The sequence below is a fragment of the Tupaia chinensis genome, unplaced genomic scaffold (genome assembly GCF_000334495.1).
Source record: "Tupaia chinensis unplaced genomic scaffold, TupChi_1.0 Scaffold000683_1, whole genome shotgun sequence".
Taxonomy (NCBI): domain Eukaryota; kingdom Metazoa; phylum Chordata; class Mammalia; order Scandentia; family Tupaiidae; genus Tupaia; species Tupaia belangeri.
Window position 1 is genome coordinate 906,424 of NW_006160206.1, and position 21,927 is coordinate 928,350.

Here is a 21,927-nt window from a genome sequence, read left to right on the forward strand (position 1 = left end):
CAGGAATGTCTTCCTCTCAGTTCAGAGACTCCCAGGGAATGATTCCATTGTGTCCTATGCTTCTGACTCACCAGTCCACTCTCCAGCGTGGTGAGGGTAGGAAGCCCTGGCTAAGACTTTGGACAAGTTAAACAGTGCCTCCATTTTCGTACTTGTGTGAAAGGGATGATGAGAACAGCGGCTGCAGGGAATCCAAGGAGCAGGTGCATGTGGAGTGCTTCACACCATGCCTGACTCATACTAAGCACTTGGTCAGTGCAGCTGCTTTTCTTGCCTATTCGTGGTTGGGTGGGAGCCACAGCGTAGGCCTATAGCTGTGTGCAAGATGGAATTAGCCACCCTTCGAGCAGAAGGCCAGCTTCTAAAAACAGTTTATGTTTAGCGTCACTTCTGAGCTGTACCTTGTCTCCTACAGGACCCAGTTTTTCCTGCAAAACCCACAGTCAGTATGGACCATGAAACTGTCCTGTACTTTCCTGGTAATGGGACTGGTGCTGCCAGTTTCTTTCAGTATGTTTCCACAAATTGGACGGGTAAGTGCGCCCCCCTCCATTTGACTTCCAGACAGGGAAATTGCTGGGTTTTTATTTTGTGCTTTAAACAATAATACAGAGCTAGCCCTGTAGGCTAGTGTTTATGGGAGCCAGATCCCACATGGCTGAATGCTGTTTGACTTCAGCTCTGGCAACTTGAAAAACATTCCAAGTGTATGTTCATGCACAAAAGGGTGACAGGATGGAGAAAGGGAAGAGAAGGGATTGAGCATGACCACACCCCACAGGGAGGTGGTACTTTCTCCCTTTCTTTCTCTGTTTCTCTTTAGCGAGTGCATGTGTCTTCTGGTGATTTTTTTTTCTGGAGAGGATTTTTTTTTTTTTGCTATAGGGCACATGTGCTTGCCAGACAGACAGACAGAAAGCGAGAAATCAACCCCAGGGGGGATGGCCACGCTGCAGTCCCTTCTCCTCCATTCTCCTCTCGGGATCTTGGGCACACATGCACACGCGCCCGGCGTGAGTTTAAGCCACCGGGTCTGGGACTCAAACCGTGGTCGACTACATGGGAGTTCAGCGACATAGCCATTATGCTAACTGCTAGTCCCCTGGTAGTTTTTTAAAAAACTAAAAATAAATAAATGAATTATTCTTCTAAAAACTTTGCAAAGTTTACAAAAGTATAAAACAAAATAACAATATTGGGCCAGCTACTGGTATGGTGGTTAAGGTGGCTAGATTCCACATGGCTGATTCCAAGGTTTGAGTCCCAGACTCAGCACCTTGAAAAACATACTGGAAGGGCTGACAGGTGGCGTGGTGGTTAAGGGCGCTGGACTCCCACATAGCTGACCACAGTTCAAGTCCTAGACCTAGTAACTTGCTGTTTCTCTCTTGCTCTGTCCCTCTCTGATCAAATTAAAGTAAGTAAATTAATAAATAAAATTAAATAAAATCATTCTTTAAAAAAAGAAAAAGAAAAACGCACTGGGTGCATATGTGTGTTTGCCCAAAATCCCAAGAGGAAATGGAAAAGAGGGGGTTGTGGTATGCAGCCCAAAATCCCAAGAGGGGAATGGAAAAGAGGGGGTTGTGGTGTGCAAGTCCCCCTGAGGGGGTGATTTCTCACTTTCCCTCTTTGTCTCTTTCCAGCAATCAAATGTATCCTATAGCAAATTGGAAAGAAATTTTTTAAAAAGCTCAAGAAAATAAAAACTCACTGGGTCCAACAGGTGGCAAGGTGGTTAAGGTGCTGTACTTCCACATGGCTGACCATAGTTCAAGTCCTGGACCTTGTGGCTTGAAAAATCACACGGGGTGCATGTGTGTGCAAAATCCCAAGAGGAGAATGGAGGAGGGGTTGTAGCATGGCAATCCCCACCAGGGTGGGGGTGGGGGTGGGGATTTTTCATTTTCTGTCTCTCTGTCTCTCTGGTAAGTGTACATGCTCTATAGCAAAAATGTCTTTAAAAAAAAAAAAAAGGAGCTGACTAGTGGCTTGATGGTTAAGGCATTGGCCTCCCACATAGCCAAGTGCAGTTCGAATCTCGGACCTGGCAGCTTGCTTTCTCATTTCCCTTTCTCTTTCTCTCTGTCTCTCTCTGGTGAAATTAAAAAATAATTATAACAACAAATAAAATTAAGTAAAAAGCCACAACCCCATACATGTGTGCAAACACACACAAGACAAATTAAAAAGAGAGAGAGAGAGACTGGGGCAAGCAGGTGGCTTGGCGGTTGAGGTGCTGGATTCCCACATGGCCAACTGCATTTCGAATCCTGGACCTGCAGCTTGAAAATCATGCTGGGGGTGTATACATATGTGCCCCAAATCCTGAGAGGATAATGGAGGAAAAGGGATGTGGTGTGGCCATGCCCCTGGGGGGTGATTTTTCTTTTTCCCTTTCTCTGTTCTCCTTTGTCACTGGCAAGCACACACGGTGTATGACAGAAGCCTAAAAAAAAAAAAGAAAAAATATTAGAGAAAAGAAAAGTAAAAGATGCACTGTGCAGCTGTTCTCATCACCTGGTAGTTAAGGAAGGTGGATTCCACGAGGCCAACCACAGTTTGAATCCTGGCCTTGACAGCTTGAAAAATATGCTGGGCGTGTGTGTGTGCATGCTCCAATCCCAACAGGATGGAGAAAGGGAGGAACAGGTATTGCAGTGTGACCATTCCTCATGGGGAATGCTCTCTTCTCTTCCTCTCTCTTTCTGACAACCACATATGTCCACTCACAGATTTAAAAAAAAAAAAAAAAAAAAAAGAGATGAACTGTGAAATGGTTGCTTTCTGAAAGTTTTGTTTTTAAAGAATTATTTTATTTAACTTTACTTATTCATTTATCTACCCATTTTCAACCTGGTCAGAGGGGAACAGAAGGAGAGAGAGGGGGAGAGAGAGAGAGAAAGTGAAAAAGCAAGCCACCACGTCAGGGACTTGAACTACAGTCGGCCATGTGGGAGTCCAATGCCCTTAACCACCACAGCACTTGCCGGCCCCCAAGGGTTTTTTTTTTTTTTTAAAGAATTATTTAACTTCCTTTCTTTCCCTTTCTTTTCCTTTCCTTTGACCAGAGAGGGACAGAGTGAGAGAGAGAGAGAGAAAATAGGAAAGCAAGCCGCCAGGTCTGGGACTTGAACCATGCTCAGCCATGTGGGAGTCCAGTACCCTCAACCACCATGCCACCTGCTGGCCCCAGATTTTTTTTTTTTTTAACTTGGCTTTAAGGCAAGAGAGTTTCTTAATGTCTATATTAAGAATTTATCTTTGTTTTTTCAGATACAGCGCAGTAAGCTTGAAGAGGAAATTCAGTCATTAACAGAAGAAACAGAACTCTTCTATAACAGAGGGGTATAGGGACGAGTTTTAGATGAATTTGTTTGGCTCCTGCTTGAGAACCTTCCTCACGTCAAGGTTTCAGTTTAAAGAAGTCTGCCAAAGGTCGCCTGGACACCCACAGGCGTCTGTGCTGACAGCTGACTTACAATGACATGTGCTAAGATGGCTGGAAGAGCAACAGGACAAGAATGTCTAGTCTGACACTCCCACCGGGTTGCTGAGGTTAGAGTCCGCCTGGAAATTACTAATAAATGTGTGTCAAGTGGAGTATTTGAAAAATTAAATGCAAAGAGTCCACCATGCTCAGGACACAGGCATGTGTCTCAGGATAAATGTGGACCTCCAGTGGGCTAAGGCTTCCAGCTATGAATCAGTCCTGTTGACCTGCTGAGCTTCCTCGTTGCTAGGCTGCTAGCTCAGGTTTCCGATTGGTTTTCTGGTGCTTCTTACGTTATAGCTACAGGGAGGAGGTGGGGTTCCAGTGGACAGTAGGCAGCCTGCTGGCACTTAAACAAAAGTACCCTACACAGGGAACTTGGTCAGTGACCAAAAGGAACCGGTGAAGCTAACAGGCAGACAATTCAAAATAAGCCAGCTTTGGGACCAGCAGGTGGTGATGGTTAAGGTGCTGGACTCCCACATAGTCGACCACAGTTTAAGTCCCAGACCTGGCAGCTTGAAACTCCTGCTCGGCACATGTGCGTTCACACATGCCCCCAAATCCTGAGAGGAGAATGGAAGAGAAGGAATTGCAGACCGGCCATTCCCCTGGGAGGAGGATTTCTCGCTTTCTGTTTCTGTCTCTCCAGTGAGCACACTCGCCCTGTAGCAAAAATCTCTTTAAAAAAAAAAAAAAAAAAAAAAAACTAAAACAAAAAAAAGCTGCGATCCTGGTTTTAGAAAGGATGGAGAGGAATGACCTACCTCCTCCTTCACGGAAGAAACTGCTTGCTCTTGACCAGTAGTGGGAGCTACCTCTATTCCCATCCTACCCCCAGGCAGAGTGAGCTGCTTCCAACCCTTGCTTCTGGGCCCAGCCCTACTCACCCTTCCACTGAGCTAAGGCTTCTCTCACCCAGGCCCCACCTGAGTGCTACACACCACTCTGCTGGACACACAGTCCCATCACTAGTTCTGAGCGACAGCCACGTCAGCTGCCAGCTGCACTTTGCCATTTGGGTGTCCCATGACAGCTCAGACTTGACCCAGCCAAACTCAAGATCAGCCTTCCCTCCCAATCTCGGAAATGCACCACTGCTTGGTCAGTTGCTTCAGATAGGATCAGCGCCATCACCCTTGTAAAGAAAGAAACTGCAACACTTACAAGATAGTGATGCTACAATCCTCCAGCCTCCATAGGTTTTTGCCATAGGGCGGGCGTCACCACGCCCAAGATAGTGATGCTAGATGCTCTGGCAAAGTGCCAGCTTCCATCTGCAGGCTTTCCTGGGCACTGTGGGAACGCACATGCCTGTGATCCAGGCCGGCTACACTGGGGCAGGCTGCGATGTGAAGGTTCTGTTGGGGGTATGAGTCTCCCTCACTCACAAAAAATTAAGAAAGGTCTATGGGCCAACCAAGTGGCATAGTGGATAAGGTGGCTAGATCCCACATGGCCAACTGAACAGTTTGAGGCTTGGACCCAGCGGTTTGAAAAACATCCTGGGGGACCAACAGGTGGCATGATGGTTAAATGCTAGACTCCTACACAGCCTTCCAGCTCAAGGCTTATACCCAGCAGCTTGAAAATCAAACTGGGTGTGTATGCATGCATGCCCAAAATTCCAGGAGGAGAATGGAGGAGAAGGGATTGCAGTGTGGCCATCCCCCCGCCCCGCCCCCCCACCAGGAGGTAATTTCTCTCTTTCTCTCTCCAGCAAGCAGACACATCCTATAGCAAAAACCTTAACAAAACAAAACAAAAATGCTGGAATAATGTGCAGTATGCCCCAAATCATAGAGAGTAGAGAAGGGATTGTGCGTGGTCATCCCCCTCGGGGGAGTGCTTTCTCATTCATAAGCACATGTGCCTGATAGCAAATTAAAAAAAAAAAAAAAAAAAAAAAGTCTAGATTGTGGTGCAGCTGTAAAGCACCATGCTGTTGAGGCCATCCTACATGCAAAAGTGTGGCTCATATCTGGAGACCTCCCTGTGTACACTGGATATGCAGCTGCCTATAGTCCAGGACTGGCTGAAGGCTGGGAGTAGACTGCAATGTCAAGAACCTCTTGAGGGTGCCCTGATTCATGGAAGAAATCAACTTTAAAAAATTAAAAGGGGAGGAGGCTGATAAACAAGACACTCCTATAAGGAAATTGCAGGGGTTTTAGCTTACTGTGACAGGAATTGGGGAGAAAGAACCCCACTCAATAAATTGGGCCTAACACAGGTAAGTCTATACTTCCTCCTTGGCCACTGCTACCACCCCAACTCAGTCCAACAGCACCCCCAGCTGGTACTGCTCATCTCTTGTTCAGCTTCTCTAAGCCACCCCTGATAAAAAGGCCTGCCCAGAGTAGGCCAGCCATAATCTGGTGGCTCGGGTGGCTGAATCCCAAATGGCTAGCTGAGCTTACTCCTGGCAGCTTAAAAAACATGCCAGGAGGCTGGCAGGTGGTGTGGTGAAGGTGTTGGACTCCCACATGGCTGACTAGTTTGACCTGGTGGCTTGCCTTTTCACTTTCCCTCTGTCTCTCTCTGGTCAAATTTAAAAAATACTACTACTACTAATTATTTTTTAAAAAATGAAAAACATGCCAGGTGCCTGTTGCATGCATGCCCAGAATCCTGAAAAAAGGGGTTGTGGTTAAGGTGAGGTGAGGTGCTTTCTAGCTTTCTCTATCTCTTTACCCTTCCCCACCACCCTCCCACGCATGGGCCTTCTGGCAAATTTTTTTTAAAGAATTATTTATTTTGGCACCAGTTGCTACCTAGAAACCTGCCAGCCAAAAGGCGTTTTGAGTATATTTCTTCTCTAAAATATTTCCTATTCTCTTTTCTACCAAAAAAAAAAAAAGAATTATTTAATTTTATTTATTCATTTATTTTCATTTGACCAGAGAGAGACAAACAGAGGGAGTGGGAAAGTGAGAAAGCAAACCACCAGGTCAGGGACTTGAACCATAGTTGCCATGTGGGAGTGTCTACTGCCTTAACCACCTTGCCACTCACTGGTCCCCAAAAATAATAATACTTAAAAAAAAAAAAGTATCTACTAGATGACTCAGTCTGACCACAGGCTTACAAGAAACAAAATCAAATGTAGGGGACCAGCCCCATGCATTGTGGTTAGGAACCGCACAGAGGAAGCCAAATCCCCAAGTCCCAGCCTATGGGCCTGAAACACCAGGTTGAATGCATGCCCAGAATGGAATGGAGACTTAGAGGAAAAGGACTGGTGTGCTCAGATCCCACTGGGGAGTGCTTTCTCTCTTGCCCTTTCAGTTTTGTGTGCATGCACACATACTGTTGTTATTTTATTTATTTATTTTTTTTGGAGAGGTTTTTGCTATAGAGCGTGTGCACAGGCCAGAAAGACAGAGAGAGACTGAAATTTTTAAAAAGAATACAATGGACAAAAACTCAGGTGGAGATTCAGTCACCAAGAGATGAAGGGGTGGAGGTGTGAAGACATCTTCCAAGGAAAGGAAACAAGTTAGAGAGGCAGCTGCAGGAGGCCAGGAGCAAGGGGGTTAAGCAGGGAGAGAAGGCCCGGAGCAAGTCATGGCCCAGGGTAATAGCTTTAACTTTCAGTTCAGAAGATGCCCCAGTGTCTTCACAGCTGAACACAATGTTCCTTTTTGCTTTTTGGAGCTGGAAGAAGTAGAAAGAACACAATCCTTCGCCTACCTAAAAGTTTGTTAAGTATCAAAATATTTCCATTTTATTTCTGCATCATAAATTCGCAATTTTAACAACTTTGCTCATAAGCTAATTTAGTAATACCAAAAACAAAAAAGGGAGAAAAAAGATGTTAGTATTCATTTTCATAAAGTGCAGATTTGAATTGTTTGCCTCAGTAAACACCATCTCATTTAAGGTCCTTCCGCACCCTACTTGAAGAGGGAGGGGAAAAAGGTCTATTTTTTTAATTTAACAAACACCAAAAAAAAAAACAACTAAGAACTATTTTTTTTTTCAAACATGTTTCCAGGTAAGATTTCTAAAGACATCAGTACTGAGTGAAAAATAAACTTTCATAATTAATATGAATACACATAATAAAATAACAAGAACATAATTTAGGCCTCCATACTTATCTGGCAATGTTAAGGTTTCCAATTAAGAAAAAGGTACGTCACTGAAAAAGAACAGTTACGTTGCTCTGTAGTCAAATTTCTCTCATGGAAGTTATTCAAAGACATTCTCTGGTTTTGGCCCCTGCAAGAAGTTAATTCTCATACTCCCTTACTCAATTATATAAAGTCACTGTTTCAGTCCTACTGATATTTATATTCAAAATGGGCTTACTTTATTCTACCATATAACAACTGCATCTTTTTCAAAAGAATATTGCTAGCAACAAAGTTAACTGAAGAATACTGATGGCTCTCACTTGCCAACTGCTTACTCCGGTGACAGTATATAAATATGGATTATTAAAGTTGTCTACTCAAGTATAAAATCTATGTAAAACCTTCATAGTATAGGCAAAATGGTCAAAGGCCAGGAGAAAAAAAATTTTGTCTTTTTTAAGAAAGTGCAACTGCAGGGTCTTTTGAATGATCTTCTAGACAGTTCTGCAGAAAACTTAGTAGTTTGGCTCAGAAAATAGAGTTCCTCATGAGGAATTAAAGTTCTTCCTAGAAGAATACAAAGCAAAATTTCAGGCAGCTTTCTGAAAATAAATCATTAGTTTATGGCTACACAATGAGACAAACTGGAACTTATAAGCATGAAGGCATTTGCATTTGCTGCGATTTACACGAGAACTCAACAGCTTTTTTCCTCTGGCTCCAGGACGCGGGGCCATTTTAGAGTGCTATGTCTGGTAGTTAGAGCATTTTGTCAGACGCTGACAGCAGGCGGGAAGTGATCACCTAGGAGACTGGAAGTGTGTGCATGAGTTTCAGTGTTTTTCAGGTCAAATCTCAATACTCGCAAATAAATCATTAAAAATATATCATTTTCTCTGTTGTTTTCAGTATTTTACATAGTTAATGGATAACCAGAGTAAAAGAAGAGCTTTCTATCCATCAGCAGCGATGCATTCTGTCACAGTCAGATTTTCAGCATTTGTTCGGCGGCTGCTAGATGATAAAGGAAGTTTTCTGTTGCTGGCGGAAAGCGTTTTTGTTTTAGTGCCTCAAAATTGAGGATCATCTTTTCTCCATCATCCGAAACTTCTGAAAACGGTGCTAGGTTGGTGAATATTTCTTTTGTTTTTAGAGCAATATCCTTTAATAGAACAGGAAAATATGCAATATGTTAGTATCCAAAAATCTGAACAGTTAGTCTAGAATCCATCCTATTTTTACCAGACTAACTATAAACTATGAAAAATGAAACAAAATAACTTAGAAAAATCAATGTTAGTTTTTTTAATTAGGTCATCAGGCAAGTCATGACATATTTTTGTATGCTTTTCTATGCAAAAATGTGTCATGACTTTCCAGACAACCTAATACCATTTGAACCATTTTTAAGTGTATAACTCAATGGCATTAAGTGTATTCCCAATGTTGCACCACCATCTCAGCTATTTTCCAGACCTTTTTTTTTGGAGAGATTTTTGCTATAGGGCGTGTGCACTTGCCAGAAAGAGAAACAGAAAGCAAGAAATCACCCCCCAGGGAGGATGGACACACCGCATCCGTTCTCCTTCATGCTCCTCTCGGGATCTTGGGCACGCACGCACATGCGCCTGGCATGAGTTTAAGCAGCCAGGTCTGGGACTTGAACTGTGGTCAACTACAGGGAAGTCCAGTGACATAGCCATTACGCCAACTGCTGGTCCCCAGAAAATTTTTTTAAGGAATTTTTAATTTAATTTAATTTATTTATTTAAATTTGACCAGAGACACACATACACACAGAGAGAGGGAAAAGCGAGACAGCAAGCCACCAGGTCTGGGAATCAAACTGTGGTCAGCCATGTGAGAGTGTCCAGCACCCTTAACCACCACACTATTTGCTGGTCCCCCTTTTCTTTAAAATTTTATTTATTTATTCATTCATTTATTTTAATTTGACCAGAGAGAGACACAGAGAGAAAGAGACAGAGAGAGGAGACAGCAAGCCACCAGGTCCAAGTCTTGAACCGTGGTCGGCCATATGGGAATATCCAGCACCTTAACCACCATGCCACCTGCTGGCATCTCAGAATTGTTTTTAAGTTTACTTATTTCTTCTATGAGAGAGCAGATACAGAATTCCTAGACTCTTTTCACCATTCCAATCCAAGGGTATAGAATCTCTATACCCCTTAAATAATAACTTCCCATGTTTCCTCCTTTAGCCCCTGGTAACTGCTATTCTACTTTTTACTTCTATGACTATTTATTCTAGATACCTCATATTAAGTAGACCCATACAATGTTTGTCCATCTGTGTCTGACTGACTTTATTAGCATCTTTTCAAGGTTTATCCATGTTGTAACATGAATCAGAATATCCTCCCTTTTTAAGTTCAGTAACATCCCATTGTATGGATATACCACATTTTGTTTATTCATCCACCAACGGACCCTTGGGTTGCTTCTACACTTTGGCCACTGCGAGTAATGCTGTTGGGGGGGTATTTGCATATTAGGGACCTAGCTTTCAAATCTTCTAGGTATATGCCCAGAAGAACTGCTGAGTTATATAATTCTGTGTTTAGCTCTGAGAAACTCTGCCATTATTTTTCAACAACTCTTTCCAACAGTCCTCTTCTGCCTGGGATAAGAAACCCGGCCCCAGCCTTTCAGATTTTATTCCTACTGGGTGCCTAAGGACTCGCTAGAGCTTGCATTAAAATCATGTCTTTTGGGGGCCAGCAGGAGGCATGGTGGTTAGGGCACTGGACTCACACATGGCTGCCTGTGGTTTGAGTCCCAGACCTGGCAGCTTGCTTTGTTGTTTCTCTTTCTGTCTCTCCCTGGTCAAATTAAAAAATAATAATAACAAACTGAATTAAATAAATAACTTTTTAGAAATCACGTCTTTTTGCTGGCTGGCTGACAGTAATTCATCCAAATGTTTCTGAACCCCTACAACATGCTGAGCATTTTCACTCTTCCTCCTTCAAATCTTATACATTATACTAGTCTTGTATCACTTTTAGTCATGAAAAGCATAATAATTCACAACTCAAATTTACATATTCTGCCTCCGCTGTAAAGAATCAGTTTTTATGGTAACAACGGGATGGATGGGCAATGACAAGCCACATGGGGAGAAAGAAGAATCTTCACAGAGTCTCAGTGTTGACTCCTCAGGACAAGGCCCATCCACTCTTCCTGGCCATGGCTAGACAGACCACTGGTGCTGAACAGAAGGAAGTGCTGCTGCCCACTCCCGGGGCCCTATCATCCTTCCATTTACACACCACCCCCTCCCCGGTAGTCTCTGTCTCGACCCTTGTTCTGTCAGCATTTGTCATGGCTCACCACTACCTTGTCACCTATTCTATCCATCTGCTCCATGAATACATAGGCTCACTACTATAGCCCACTTCCCAGTGCTCCATGAAGAGGCTATCTGAGTAAATGACGGGGAAATGAACACATGTGCCAGGTGGGACAGGATGGGAGAGCCTGCTTCCCAGAGGTGGCCCCCAGGTGGCACAGGTGCAGACAAGGAAACGGTCCTTCCAGGCTGTTTCCAACTCCAGAGTATGAGACAGGGTCTAGATGAGACAGGGCTTGGGAGAGGTTAGGCTGGAAGTGTATTCCTCAGGACAGAAGCAAGGAACTGGGAAGAAGTGAAAGGGGCAGCAGACGGGGGGCAGGGATGCTGGGCAAGCTGTGGGCACCATGTGGAGAGACAGGAAATAAAACTCACTTGCCATGTCAGTCTGGCAAGGGCAGAAGAGAAGGTGCTGACTGGTCCACATGATAATCTGGTCAGCGTAGCAGGCAGAGCCCAGAGGAAATAGCTGCAAGGGCGGGCCACAGAGTCTGTTAAGTGGGACGGGGTCTGTTACATGACTGCCATGTCCTGGGGACAGCACAGCAAAGCCAAGTTACCACAATCTAGCTACTTCCCCGTGCTCAGCAGCAACCTCCCCTTTACAATTTGCTGCTCCATAAAACTCTAACTAGGGCCAGAGGTGCACCATCCCAGTGCACATGGCAGTGACGATTCTCACTACTAATGGAGGACTCCAGCACCAGCCCCTCTACATACCTACCTAGGGCCCCATAACTGACTGGGCCTCGGCAGCTCTGCACCTGCTCATGCCTCATGATGGTGACCATCCTGCAAACCCTCATCTAAGCACCTGCCCGCTGGCCTCTCCCACGTCACTTCATCCTGGGACATGTACAGCAGATGACGCGTAGCGCTGCCGCACATGCCCAGCGATGCCGCCTCGGATAATCAGAAGATCAGCAAGTTACCTGGATCACCTGGCTGTCTGATTTCTCCGGATCTTCCGCAGATTGAACAATTAGTTGACCAATTTCTTTGTGCAGTTTGCCCATTGTCATGGCCTCTGGTGAGATCAAGAATGTGTTGTGTGTATATACATTACATATATATAATACATATCATATAGTATATATTACTATGTCCTATTAACACACCATATACTATGACATAGCTTATATATAATTACAAAATTAAAAATAACCATGCCATGAAGCTGAACACTTGAAAGATCATACTGAAGGAATATTCAAAATGTAGCTGACCATCCTCAAACTTCCACTGTATCATTAAACACAAATATGACAACATGCTAGGAGGCAAGGCATAATATAATCATGATTTATATACTTAGCAAATAAAATAAAAACTCAGTAGCAGCTAACCAAATTTCCCTTTTACAACCACCTGACAAGAATTTTTATTTTTCTTTCTTTACTAAATGTAATAAAAATTCTGACTACAAATAAGTTGTAACTTTAAGCCAAGAATCTAACTTCCTCGGCCTGGTCTTTACAGTTAAGAATTTCAATTTTATCCTTCAGGCAGGAATGTTGTGAAAGCAGCACTTCCTGTCAGTTTTGAAAAAGCCAGCTGGTCAGTGTGTTCAGGCCCCGAAAGACGACCGCAGGAAACAACCTGAGTTATGTTAATTGCATCCGCTGCTACTGTCTGCAGCGAGGAGATTAACGGGGAGTTCTGTTTGGCAAAGCCGACTCCAATGGTGCTGACTGGGAAGAGCTATGTTATAGACTCAGAGCAGCAGAAAGATGGACACCCTTTCAGGACTCAATGCTTCAGCACTTTAAGTGGCCCTGGCCACAGTCAGTTTTCTATTATTTTGGCTTTACAAAAGACAGTATCTTCTAAATATTTGGTTCCACAATTTGACTTCCTCACCACAAACATGTATTATGTTTGTGATTTTAAAATGACTTAAGATAAGAGTGGGACCAGCAGATGGCGCAATGGCTATGTTGCTAGACTCCCATGTAGTCGACCGCAGTTCGAGTCCTGGACCCGGTGGCTTAAACTCACGCCAGGCGCGTATGCGTGTGTGCCCAAGATCCCGAGAGGAGAATGGAGGAGATTGCAGCATGGCCATGCCCCCTGGGGGGTGATTTCTCACTTTTTGTCTCTCTTTCTGGTGAGTGCATGTGCCCTATACCAAAAACTTCTCCAATAAAAAAATAATTAAGAGCAGGTAAGCAGGTGGCGTGGTGGTTAAGGCACTGGACACTCCCACATGGCCGACCCTGGTTCAAGTCTTGGACCTGGTGGTTTGCTTTCTCTCTCCTTCTCTCTGTGTATCTGTCTCTCTGGTCAAATGAAAATGATTGAATGAATAAATAAAATTAAATAAATAATTCTATAAAATAAAAAAACTAGTAGTTCCGGTAATGGCTATGTTGCTAGACTCCCATGTAGTCGACTGCGGTTCAAGTCCTGGACCTGGTGGCTTAAACACATGCCTGGTGCATGTGTGTGCATGCCCAAGATCCCAAGAGGGGGAATGGAGAAGGGATTGCGGAGTGACCATCCCCGCTGGGGGGTGATTTCTCGCTTTCTGTCTCTATGTCTCTCTCTGCCTGTCTGGCGAGCGCACGCGCAAAAATCTCTAAAAAAAAAAAAAAAAGACAAAAAAGACAAAAAACCCAACCAAGTTTTTTTTGTTTTTTTGGGGTTTTTTTTGAGAGGCTTTCACAATAGGGCGCGTGCGCTCGTCAGACAGACAGAGAGAGACAGAAAGCCATCCCTCAGGGGGGATGGTCACACTGCAATCTCTTCTCCTCCATTCTCCTCTCAGGATCTTGGGCACGCACGTACACGCGCCTGGCGTGAGTTTAAGCCACTGGGTCCGGGACTTGAACCGGGGTCGACTACGTGGGAGTCCAGTGACATAGCCATTACGCTAACTGCTGGTCCCAAAAACCCAACCAAGTTTTGAAGTGATTTCTTATGCAGTAATAGATAATACTGCAGAAAAAATATAGTATCCTTCCTTATCAGGAAGATACTGCAGAAAAAGTGGAGAAATAAATAGACTAATTTGTTATCATATACTGTGCAGCTTAAGTACCCAGGATGTATTGTTAACATGTCTATGGCTATAAAAAACATCATGGGCCAGCAGGTGGTGGACTCCCACATGGGCAACAGTGGTTCAAGTCCTTGGACCTGGCGGCTTGCCTTCTCGCTTTCCCTCCCTCTCTCTCTCTGTCCCTCTCTGGTCAAATTAAAATAAATAAAGGTTTAAAAAATTATTTTAAAAAATATAACTGCTTGGCTAATATCTTGTATCAATAACAGAACAAAACAGAGGACTAACCTTTTGCAAGCGGAGCAATAGTAATCTCACTATCTGCCAGATTCACAAATACATCATAGAGGTCTGGTCTATTGCTCACCTCCAAGTCTACGAATCCAGCAATGTAACCTGTATAACAAAGATGACCAACATTACTGGAGTGGGAAGCAACACTGTGAACATACCAAAATAAAACTGAGTCTAAAATGCATTCCTTTTCTTCACTCCCCTATTTATTTGGGAACATTAGCTAACTGCTATGCAATCTATCGACACCAGATTATTATCAGTTGCCTGAAGAAATTCACAGACTCTACGTGTTCTAAAATTAGACTTTGGGGTCAAAGAACCAGGTTGAAGGACAGCATACTCTCCAGTCGTTGTTATTTGGTCAAGAATAAGGCAGAAGGTAGCCAGGATTCTTTCAGCCAGTGTTTGTTCCCCCTCTAGGTCTTTGTCTCCCAGAGATCATAGCCTAATGCCAGGGTTTCATGGGAAATACGGTGGAGATGGTATCATCTGTCACTCAGGTCAGAATGATACAATGAACACTAAACCAATCAGGGTAACTCAAGAATGAACAGACCTCCAAGGCTGGTGCTGTGTAAAGCAACGGTTCCCCAGCTCTTTTGATTTCACAGAGCAATAAAATCACAAAAAAATAAAAAATAAAAAATCTTGAGGACTAATTTACCATTGCTAAAGTTTTACTTTACCAAGTAAGGATATTTAAAAACAGCAACACAGGCCGGCCCCATTGTACAGTAGTTAGGCGCTATGTACAGGAAGCCAGATTCCACGTGGCTAACCATGGCTCCAGTTCCCAGCCCTGGCTGCTTGAACCACGTGGTGGGCTCCAGTTCCCAGCCCTGGCTGCTTGAACCACATGGTGGGTGTGTGTACATGTCACAAATCCTGACAGGATGGAGAAATGGAGAAATAGGATTACAGCACGACCGTGCCTCACTGGGGTGTGCTTTCTCTCTTTCTCTTTCTCTAACAAGTATCTGTACTCTCTAGCAATTCAAAAAAGTTCTTTTAATAAAATTAAATCATGAAAAAAGAAAATATAGATATAGGCAAATATCTTTCTATATTTGAAATAAAGCAAGCTTTATTAAACAAAATATAAAAAACTAAATGCATTTCTTAAAGTCTAATAAATTCTAACATGTTCAAATGAAGAACTTTATTCATTAAGATACCATGAAGGGCCAGCAGGTGGCATGGTGGTGAAGGTGCTGGACTCCCATATGACTGACTGTGGTTCAAGTTCCAGATCTGACAGCTTGAAAATCATGCCATGTGCATGCATGTGAATACCCAAAATCCCAAGAGGAGAATGGAAGAGAACGGACTGTGTTGTAGCCCTCCCCCCAGGGGTGATTTCTCACTTCCCCTCTGTCTCTCTCGGTGAGTTTACTTAGCACAATTCTTTTTTTCTTTTTAAGAATTATTTATTTAATTCCATTTGTTATTATTATCAAAGAATTATTTTATTTAACTTTATTTTATTATTATTATTTTAATTTGACCAGAGAGAGATACAGAGAGAGAGAGAGAGAGAGAAAGTGAGAAAGCAAACTGTCAGGTCCAAGACTTGAACTGCGGTCGGTCATGTGGGAGTCTAGCACTCCCAACCACCATGCCACCTGTCAGCCTCTGTAGTTACTATTTTTTAATTTGACCAGAGAGTGACAGAGAGAGAAAAAGGGAAAGCGAGAAAGCAAGTTGCCAGGTCTGGGACTTGAACCGCGGTCGGCCATGTGGGAATCCAGTGCCTTTAACCACCATGCCGTCTGCCAGCCCCAGCACAATTCTTTTAAAAAAAAAAAGATACCATGAGGGGACTAGCCAGGTAGTATGGTGGTTAAGGTGACTGGACCCTGTATGGACAACTGCAGGGTTTAAGCCCCAGACCTGGCAGCTTAAAAAACATAGCAGGCGTATGTATGTGTGTGTCCAAGATCCTGAGAGGAGACTGGAGAAGGGATTGTGGTGTGGTTATCCCCTCTGGGGGTGATTTCTCACTTTCCCTTTCTTTGTCTCTCTGGCATGCACATATATCCTTACAGCAAATTTAAAATAAAAAACTGAAAAGATACCATGAGGGCCAGCTGGTGGTGCAATGGTTAAGTGGCTAGATCCTACATGGCTTACTGCACAGTTCGAGTCCTGAACATGGCTGTCTGAAAAATATGCTGGGCTCGTCAGCATGTGTGCCCAAATCCTCAAAGGAGGGAGAAATGAGGGAGAAGAGATTGCAGTGTGACCATCTTCCATGCAAGGGTGTTTTCTGGCTTTCTCTTTGTAAACATAGGTGCCCACTGGGAAAATGTTTAAAAATGAAGAACATAATTTTTTTAAAAGTTTATCTGATTCATAATAAAAAGTATATGTGTGTACACATGAAAGAGAGGGAGCGAGAAAAACACCCTCAGCAGGGCCTTGTCAAGTTGGCCAAGTTTGTCAGGATCTTGGGCACATTTCCAGCATGTTTTCAAGCCAAGCTGGGGATTGGAACCCACAGTTGGCCACATGGCTTTCACCACTGCAGTTCAGTTTGCTGTTGACTATACCAAAAGGCTGAGACCATTTTTAAATTTAATATCAGCAGCACCAATTGCTTACATAACGGTTAAGGCACTGGACTCCCATGTAGTTGATCGCGGGACCCGGTGGCTTAAACTCACACCAGGCGCGTGTGTGTGCATACTCAAGATCCTGAGAGGAGAATGGAGGAGAAGGGATTGTGGCATGGCCATCCCCCTGGGGGGTGATTTCTCACTTTCTGTTTCTCTGTCTCTCTCTGTCTGTCTGGTGAGTGCATGCGCCCTATGGCAAAAATATCAAAAAAAAAAAAAAATGAAGAAGGGATTGCAGCATGACCACACCCCACTGGGGGGAATCTCTCCCTCTCTCTGTCTCTTTCTTGTAAATGTAGGTGCCCTTCAGCAAACTTTAAAAAATATTTGGTATGTGGGGATGCCAGCAGGTTGTGTGGTGATTAAGGCACTAGACGCCCACGTGGCCAACCTCAGTTCAAGTCCTGGACCTGGCAGCTTGCTTTCTCACTTTCTCTCTCTCTCTCTTTCTCTCTATAGTGAACAACATGTGCCCTATAACAAATTAAAAGATAATAAATTAAATACGTCTTTTAAAAAATTGTTGTGGGGACCAGCATATGGTGTAATGGTTACATCATTGGACTCCCACGTAGTCAATTGTGGTTTGCGTCCTGGACCCAGCAGCTTAAACTCATGCTAGGTACAAGTGCATGTGTGTCCAAAATCCTGAGAGGAGAATGGAGACGGGATTACTTGCAGTATGGCCATCCCCCCAGAGGGTGATTTCTCACTTTCTGTCTCTCTGTCTCTCTCTGTCTTTCTGGTGAAGCACATGTACCCAATAGCAAAAATCTCTCTCTAAAAAAAAATTGTTATGAGGTGCATGTGCTCACCAGAGAGACACACACAATTGCTTTGTCGCTGATCTCCCATGTAGTTAACTGCTGTTCAAGTCCCGGACCCGGTGGCTTAAACTCATGCCGGGTGCGTGTGTGTGCATGCCCAAGATCCCAAGAAGAGAATGGAGGAGAAGGGATTGCAGAGTGGCCATCCCGCCTGGGGAGTGATTTCTTGCTTCTGTCTCTGTCTGTCTTTCTGGCAAGTGCATGCGCCCTATAGGAAAAAAAAAAAAAAACTCTTAAAAAAAAAAAAAGACCCTACTTAAAGCAGAATATTTTCTTCCTGGGATCCTCTTGCCTACCTGTACACAGCTGCAAGGCTTCTAGTTCATCAGTGTTGAGGTGCACATAAGAGTGAAGGATGGTCCAATCCTGTCGATGCCATACCAGGGCAGGCAGAGTCCTGAGGAAATGAGACAAGAAAGCACTCAAATGATTGCTGGCCTACACCTTAAAGACTCAACCTGTCTCTCCTCCCCTTCCTGAGGAGCAAATCAGAGAATCGGGGCAGAAGTGAGACCAGGCCCCAGACATGCTGACAAACACTTCCAGGCTTCAAATTAAAACAATGTAATGTTTTATTAAACTTCAGTTTTAGGGTCTTATCAGCTCAAAAAGCTTAAAGTGAATTTTCTTTTTTAAAAATAATTATTTTATTTAACTTTATTTATTACCTTTTTTTTTTTTTTAATTTGACCAGAGAAAGACGGAGAAAGAGAGAGTCAGCAAGCAAGCTGGCAGGTCTGAGAATCAAACCGCAGTCAGTCATATGGGAGTCCAGCGACTTTAACCACAATACACCTGCCAGCCCCTCAAGGTGAATTTTCAAAGCTCTCCATGGTGGCACCTAGTGATGCTTCTACAGTTTCCTTCCAAACATCCCACTCTGCAGACTGCCATGGAAAGTGACTCTGGGCCTAAAACCCCAAATGGCCCCTGCAAGTAAGAAATTTTCTGGAAGTCACCCATTTACATTTAAAATTTCAGTCAAATGTGTAAACCACATTGTGTTTGTTTTCATATAACAGATTTTCCCTCTAAAAATTTTTTGGGGGGACCAGCAGTTAGTGTAATAGCTATGTTGCTGGACTCCCATGTAGTTGACCGCGGTTTGAGTCCCGGACCCGGTGGCTTAAACTCACGCCAGGTGTGTGTGCATGCCTGCCCAAGATCCTGGGTGATAAGGGATGCGGGTGTGGCCATCCCCCCTGGAGGCTTATTTCTCGCTTTCTATCCCTCTGTCTCTTTCTGTCTTTCTGGCAAGTGCATGCCCCCTATAGCATAAACCTCTCAAAAAAAAAAAAAAAAAATGGGGATTTGGCCCAAAAAATTTTGGCCAGTGGGGCCAGCAGATGGCATAGTGGTTATGTCACTGGACTCCCACATGGCCAACTGTGGTTAAAGTCCCAGACCTAATGGCTTAAGGAAAATAAAGGAGAAGGGATTGTGGTGTGGCCATCTCCCCTTGGGGTGATTTCTCACTTTCCGTGTCACCGTCTCTGTCTCCCTCTCCCCACACAGCACACATGCCCTAAGGTAAAAATCTCTACCCAAAAAAAAGAAAAAAATTTGCAGTAAAACAACTATTGCAGGAAGATGCACTGAACTTATCTGAGGCTTTGTGAACCTCCTGGTGCCCTGCTAAATATCTCAGAAGCTGTGGATGCTCAGTTTAAGCACAAATGTGGAAGGAAAAGGTGAAGAGGTAGAAAAATAAAAGACTTTAGGGGCCAGCAGGTGGCCTGGTGGCTAAGGGTGCTGGACACCCACAGGGATGATCATGGTTCTAGACTCAGACCTGGTGGCTTGCTTTCTCACTTTCTCCCTCTCTCTCTCTCTCTCTTGCTTACTCCCTCTGTCCCTCTCTTGTCACATTTAAATAAATAAATAAAGTTAAATAAAATAATTCTTTAAAAAGAAAAATGATGCTGGACTCCCACATGGCTATCCATGGTCCAAGTCCTAGACCTGGCAACTTGAAAATCACACCAGGTGCATGTGCATGTGTGTCCCAAATCCCTGCCATGGCCATTCCCTCAGGGGGGTGGTTTCTCACTTACCTTCTCATTGTCTCTGTCTCTCTATGGCGAGTATACATGCCCTATGGCAAAAATCTTAAAAAAAAAAAAAAAAAAAAAAGAAAAATACAAAGTTTTAGACCTAGAAAGAATAGGGCAAAAATTCTGGTCTTCTCGCTTAAGATCTGAGGCAACTGGACCAACAGTTGGCATGTGGTTAAGGTGCTAGACTCCCACAGGGCCGACTGTGGTTCAAGTCCTGGACCTGGCAGCTTGTTTCCTTACTTTCTCTGTCTCTCTCTCTCTCTCTCTGGTGAAAGCACATGCTCCATAGCAAATCAAAAATAGTAAATAAAATTAAATAAAATAATTTTTTTTTAAATCTGAGATAAGCATGACCATAATAATCATCATTTAGAAAGTGTGAGCAAAGCGCATGCTAAGCACATTGCTAATAATACATATATTGAGGCTGGTATGGTGGTTAAGGCACTGGATTCCCATATGAGTGGACCACAATTTAAGTCCCAGACCTAGTGGCTTATTTTCTTACTTTTCCCCTCTCTCTGGAAAATTCAAAATAAATAAAATAAATAAATAAAATTAATTTTAAAAATGGTAATAATATGTATATTATTATATATTATAACTCTCTTTTGAAAGAGAAAGAAATCAAGGTTATCTGTTAGTTGGTCACAGAGCCTATAAACTTCCCTCCCAGAATCTTTTTTTTTTCTGGAGAGGTATTTTCTATAGGGCATGTGCGTTCGCCAGAAAGACAGAGAGAGACAGAGAGATAGGAAGCGAGAAATCATCCCCCTCCCCCGCCCCGGGGAGATGGCCATGCCACAACCCCTTCTCCTCCATTCTCCTCTCGGGATCTTGAGCATGCACGCACACGTGCCCAGTGTGAATTTAAGCCACCGGGTCCAGGACTCGAACCACAGTTGACTACATGGGAGTCCAGCGACATAGCCATTACGCTTACTGCTGGTCCCACCTCCTAGGATCTTAACCTAGGACTTTCTGACTACAAAACCTTTCTTCTTTATATTATCACGTAGCCTCTGCCAGCTTCAATTTTCTCATTCATTAAATAGGATGATACTATTTCCTTGCAGGGTTCTTATCATGAGTGCATTAAATGTGAGGTGTCTCACATAATGCCTGGCATACAATAAACTGGCACAATGGTAATTCTCCTTACTTCTAGTAAAAGGATCTAAGGGTCTGGGGCCAGTAGATGGCATGGTGGTTAGAGGCACATGGCCCTAACTCCCACATGGCCGACTGCAGTTCAAGCCCCGAACCTGGCAGCTTGCTTTCTCACTTCCCCACCCTTTCTCGCTCTCACTCTCTCTCTCTGGTCAAATTAAAATAAATAAATACATAAATAAAGTTAAATAAAGTAATTTAAATTTTTTTTTTTTTTTTTACATTTAGAACAAAAGGTTCTAAGGGGTCAAGTAGCTGGTATGGTGGTTAAGGGGCTGGATTCCCACATATGTGGTTCAAGTCCTCGACCTGGTGGCTTACATTCCCACTTTCTCTCTCTCTCCCTGTCTTTCTCTGGTCAATTTTTAAAATAATAATAATAATAAGTGGAATTAAGTCATTTTTAAGAGAGATTTTTGCCATAGGGTGTATACACTCACTGCAGAGACAGAGAGAGAGACAGAAAGACAGCAAGTGAGAAGTCACCCTCCAGGAGGAATGGCCTTGCTTTTATCCCTTCTTCTCCAGTATCTTCTCGGGATTTGGGGCATGCATGCAAAGTGCCTGGTGTGAGTTTTAAGCTGCCGGGTCTAGGACTCAAACAGCTGTCAACTACATGGGAGTTCAGTGACATAACCATGACACCACCTGTTGGTCCTAAAATAAATAATTCTTTTTTTAAAATAAAGAAGGATCTAAGAATGAGTTAGTTTTAGTAACCAATTCCCGACCCCTAAAAATTCTGTATGTACAAAAATAGAGTCTTGGGTAAAAATGAACAGAGGAAACAACTTCCCTAAAACAGGAGCCAGCAAACTGAGGCCCATGGGCCAACTCCATCTTTGCAAATAAAGTTTTATTGAACATAACCACACTCATTCATTTACATACATGTTGTCTAGGACTGCTTCTGTGCTACCAAGCAATTGAGTAGTTTGGACAAGGCACCACGTGGTGCACAAACCTAAAATATTTACTCTGGCAAGGAAAAGTTCACTAACTCTCTGCTCTAAAA

The 21,927-nt window shown here is 43.5% G+C and overlaps 2 protein-coding genes across 6 annotated transcripts in view; one reads left to right on the plus strand and one right to left on the minus strand.

The window, feature by feature from the left end:
- SFXN4 (sideroflexin 4) overlaps nt 1-3,638 on the plus strand; it is a 25,625-nt gene extending 21,987 nt beyond the window's left edge. For both annotated transcript variants that reach the window (XM_006160402.3, XM_027776567.1), the window contains 2 exons: nt 416-533; nt 3,277-3,638. In XM_006160402.3, coding sequence (XP_006160464.1) covers nt 416-533; nt 3,277-3,354 — 196 coding nt within the window. In that variant the 3' untranslated portion in view covers nt 3,355-3,638. The remainder of the gene's footprint in view (nt 1-415; nt 534-3,276) is intronic.
- A 3,555-nt stretch (nt 3,639-7,193) lies between these two features.
- Nucleotides 7,194-21,927, minus strand: part of DENND10 (DENN domain containing 10) — a 29,746-nt gene continuing 15,012 nt past the window's right edge. For 2 of the 4 annotated variants that reach the window (XM_006160403.3, XM_014592367.2), the window contains 4 exons: nt 17,982-18,082; nt 14,235-14,342; nt 11,878-11,972; nt 7,194-8,734 (listed from right to left, as the gene is read on the minus strand). In XM_006160403.3, the coding sequence (XP_006160465.1) occupies nt 8,558-8,734; nt 11,878-11,972; nt 14,235-14,342; nt 17,982-18,082 (481 nt within the window). In that variant the 3' untranslated portion in view covers nt 7,194-8,557. Of the gene's footprint in view, nt 8,735-11,320; nt 11,415-11,877; nt 11,973-14,234; nt 14,343-17,981; nt 18,083-21,927 lie in introns of all 4 variants that reach the window. The other 2 variants (XM_006160404.3, XM_027776566.1) reach the window with 2 other exon arrangements.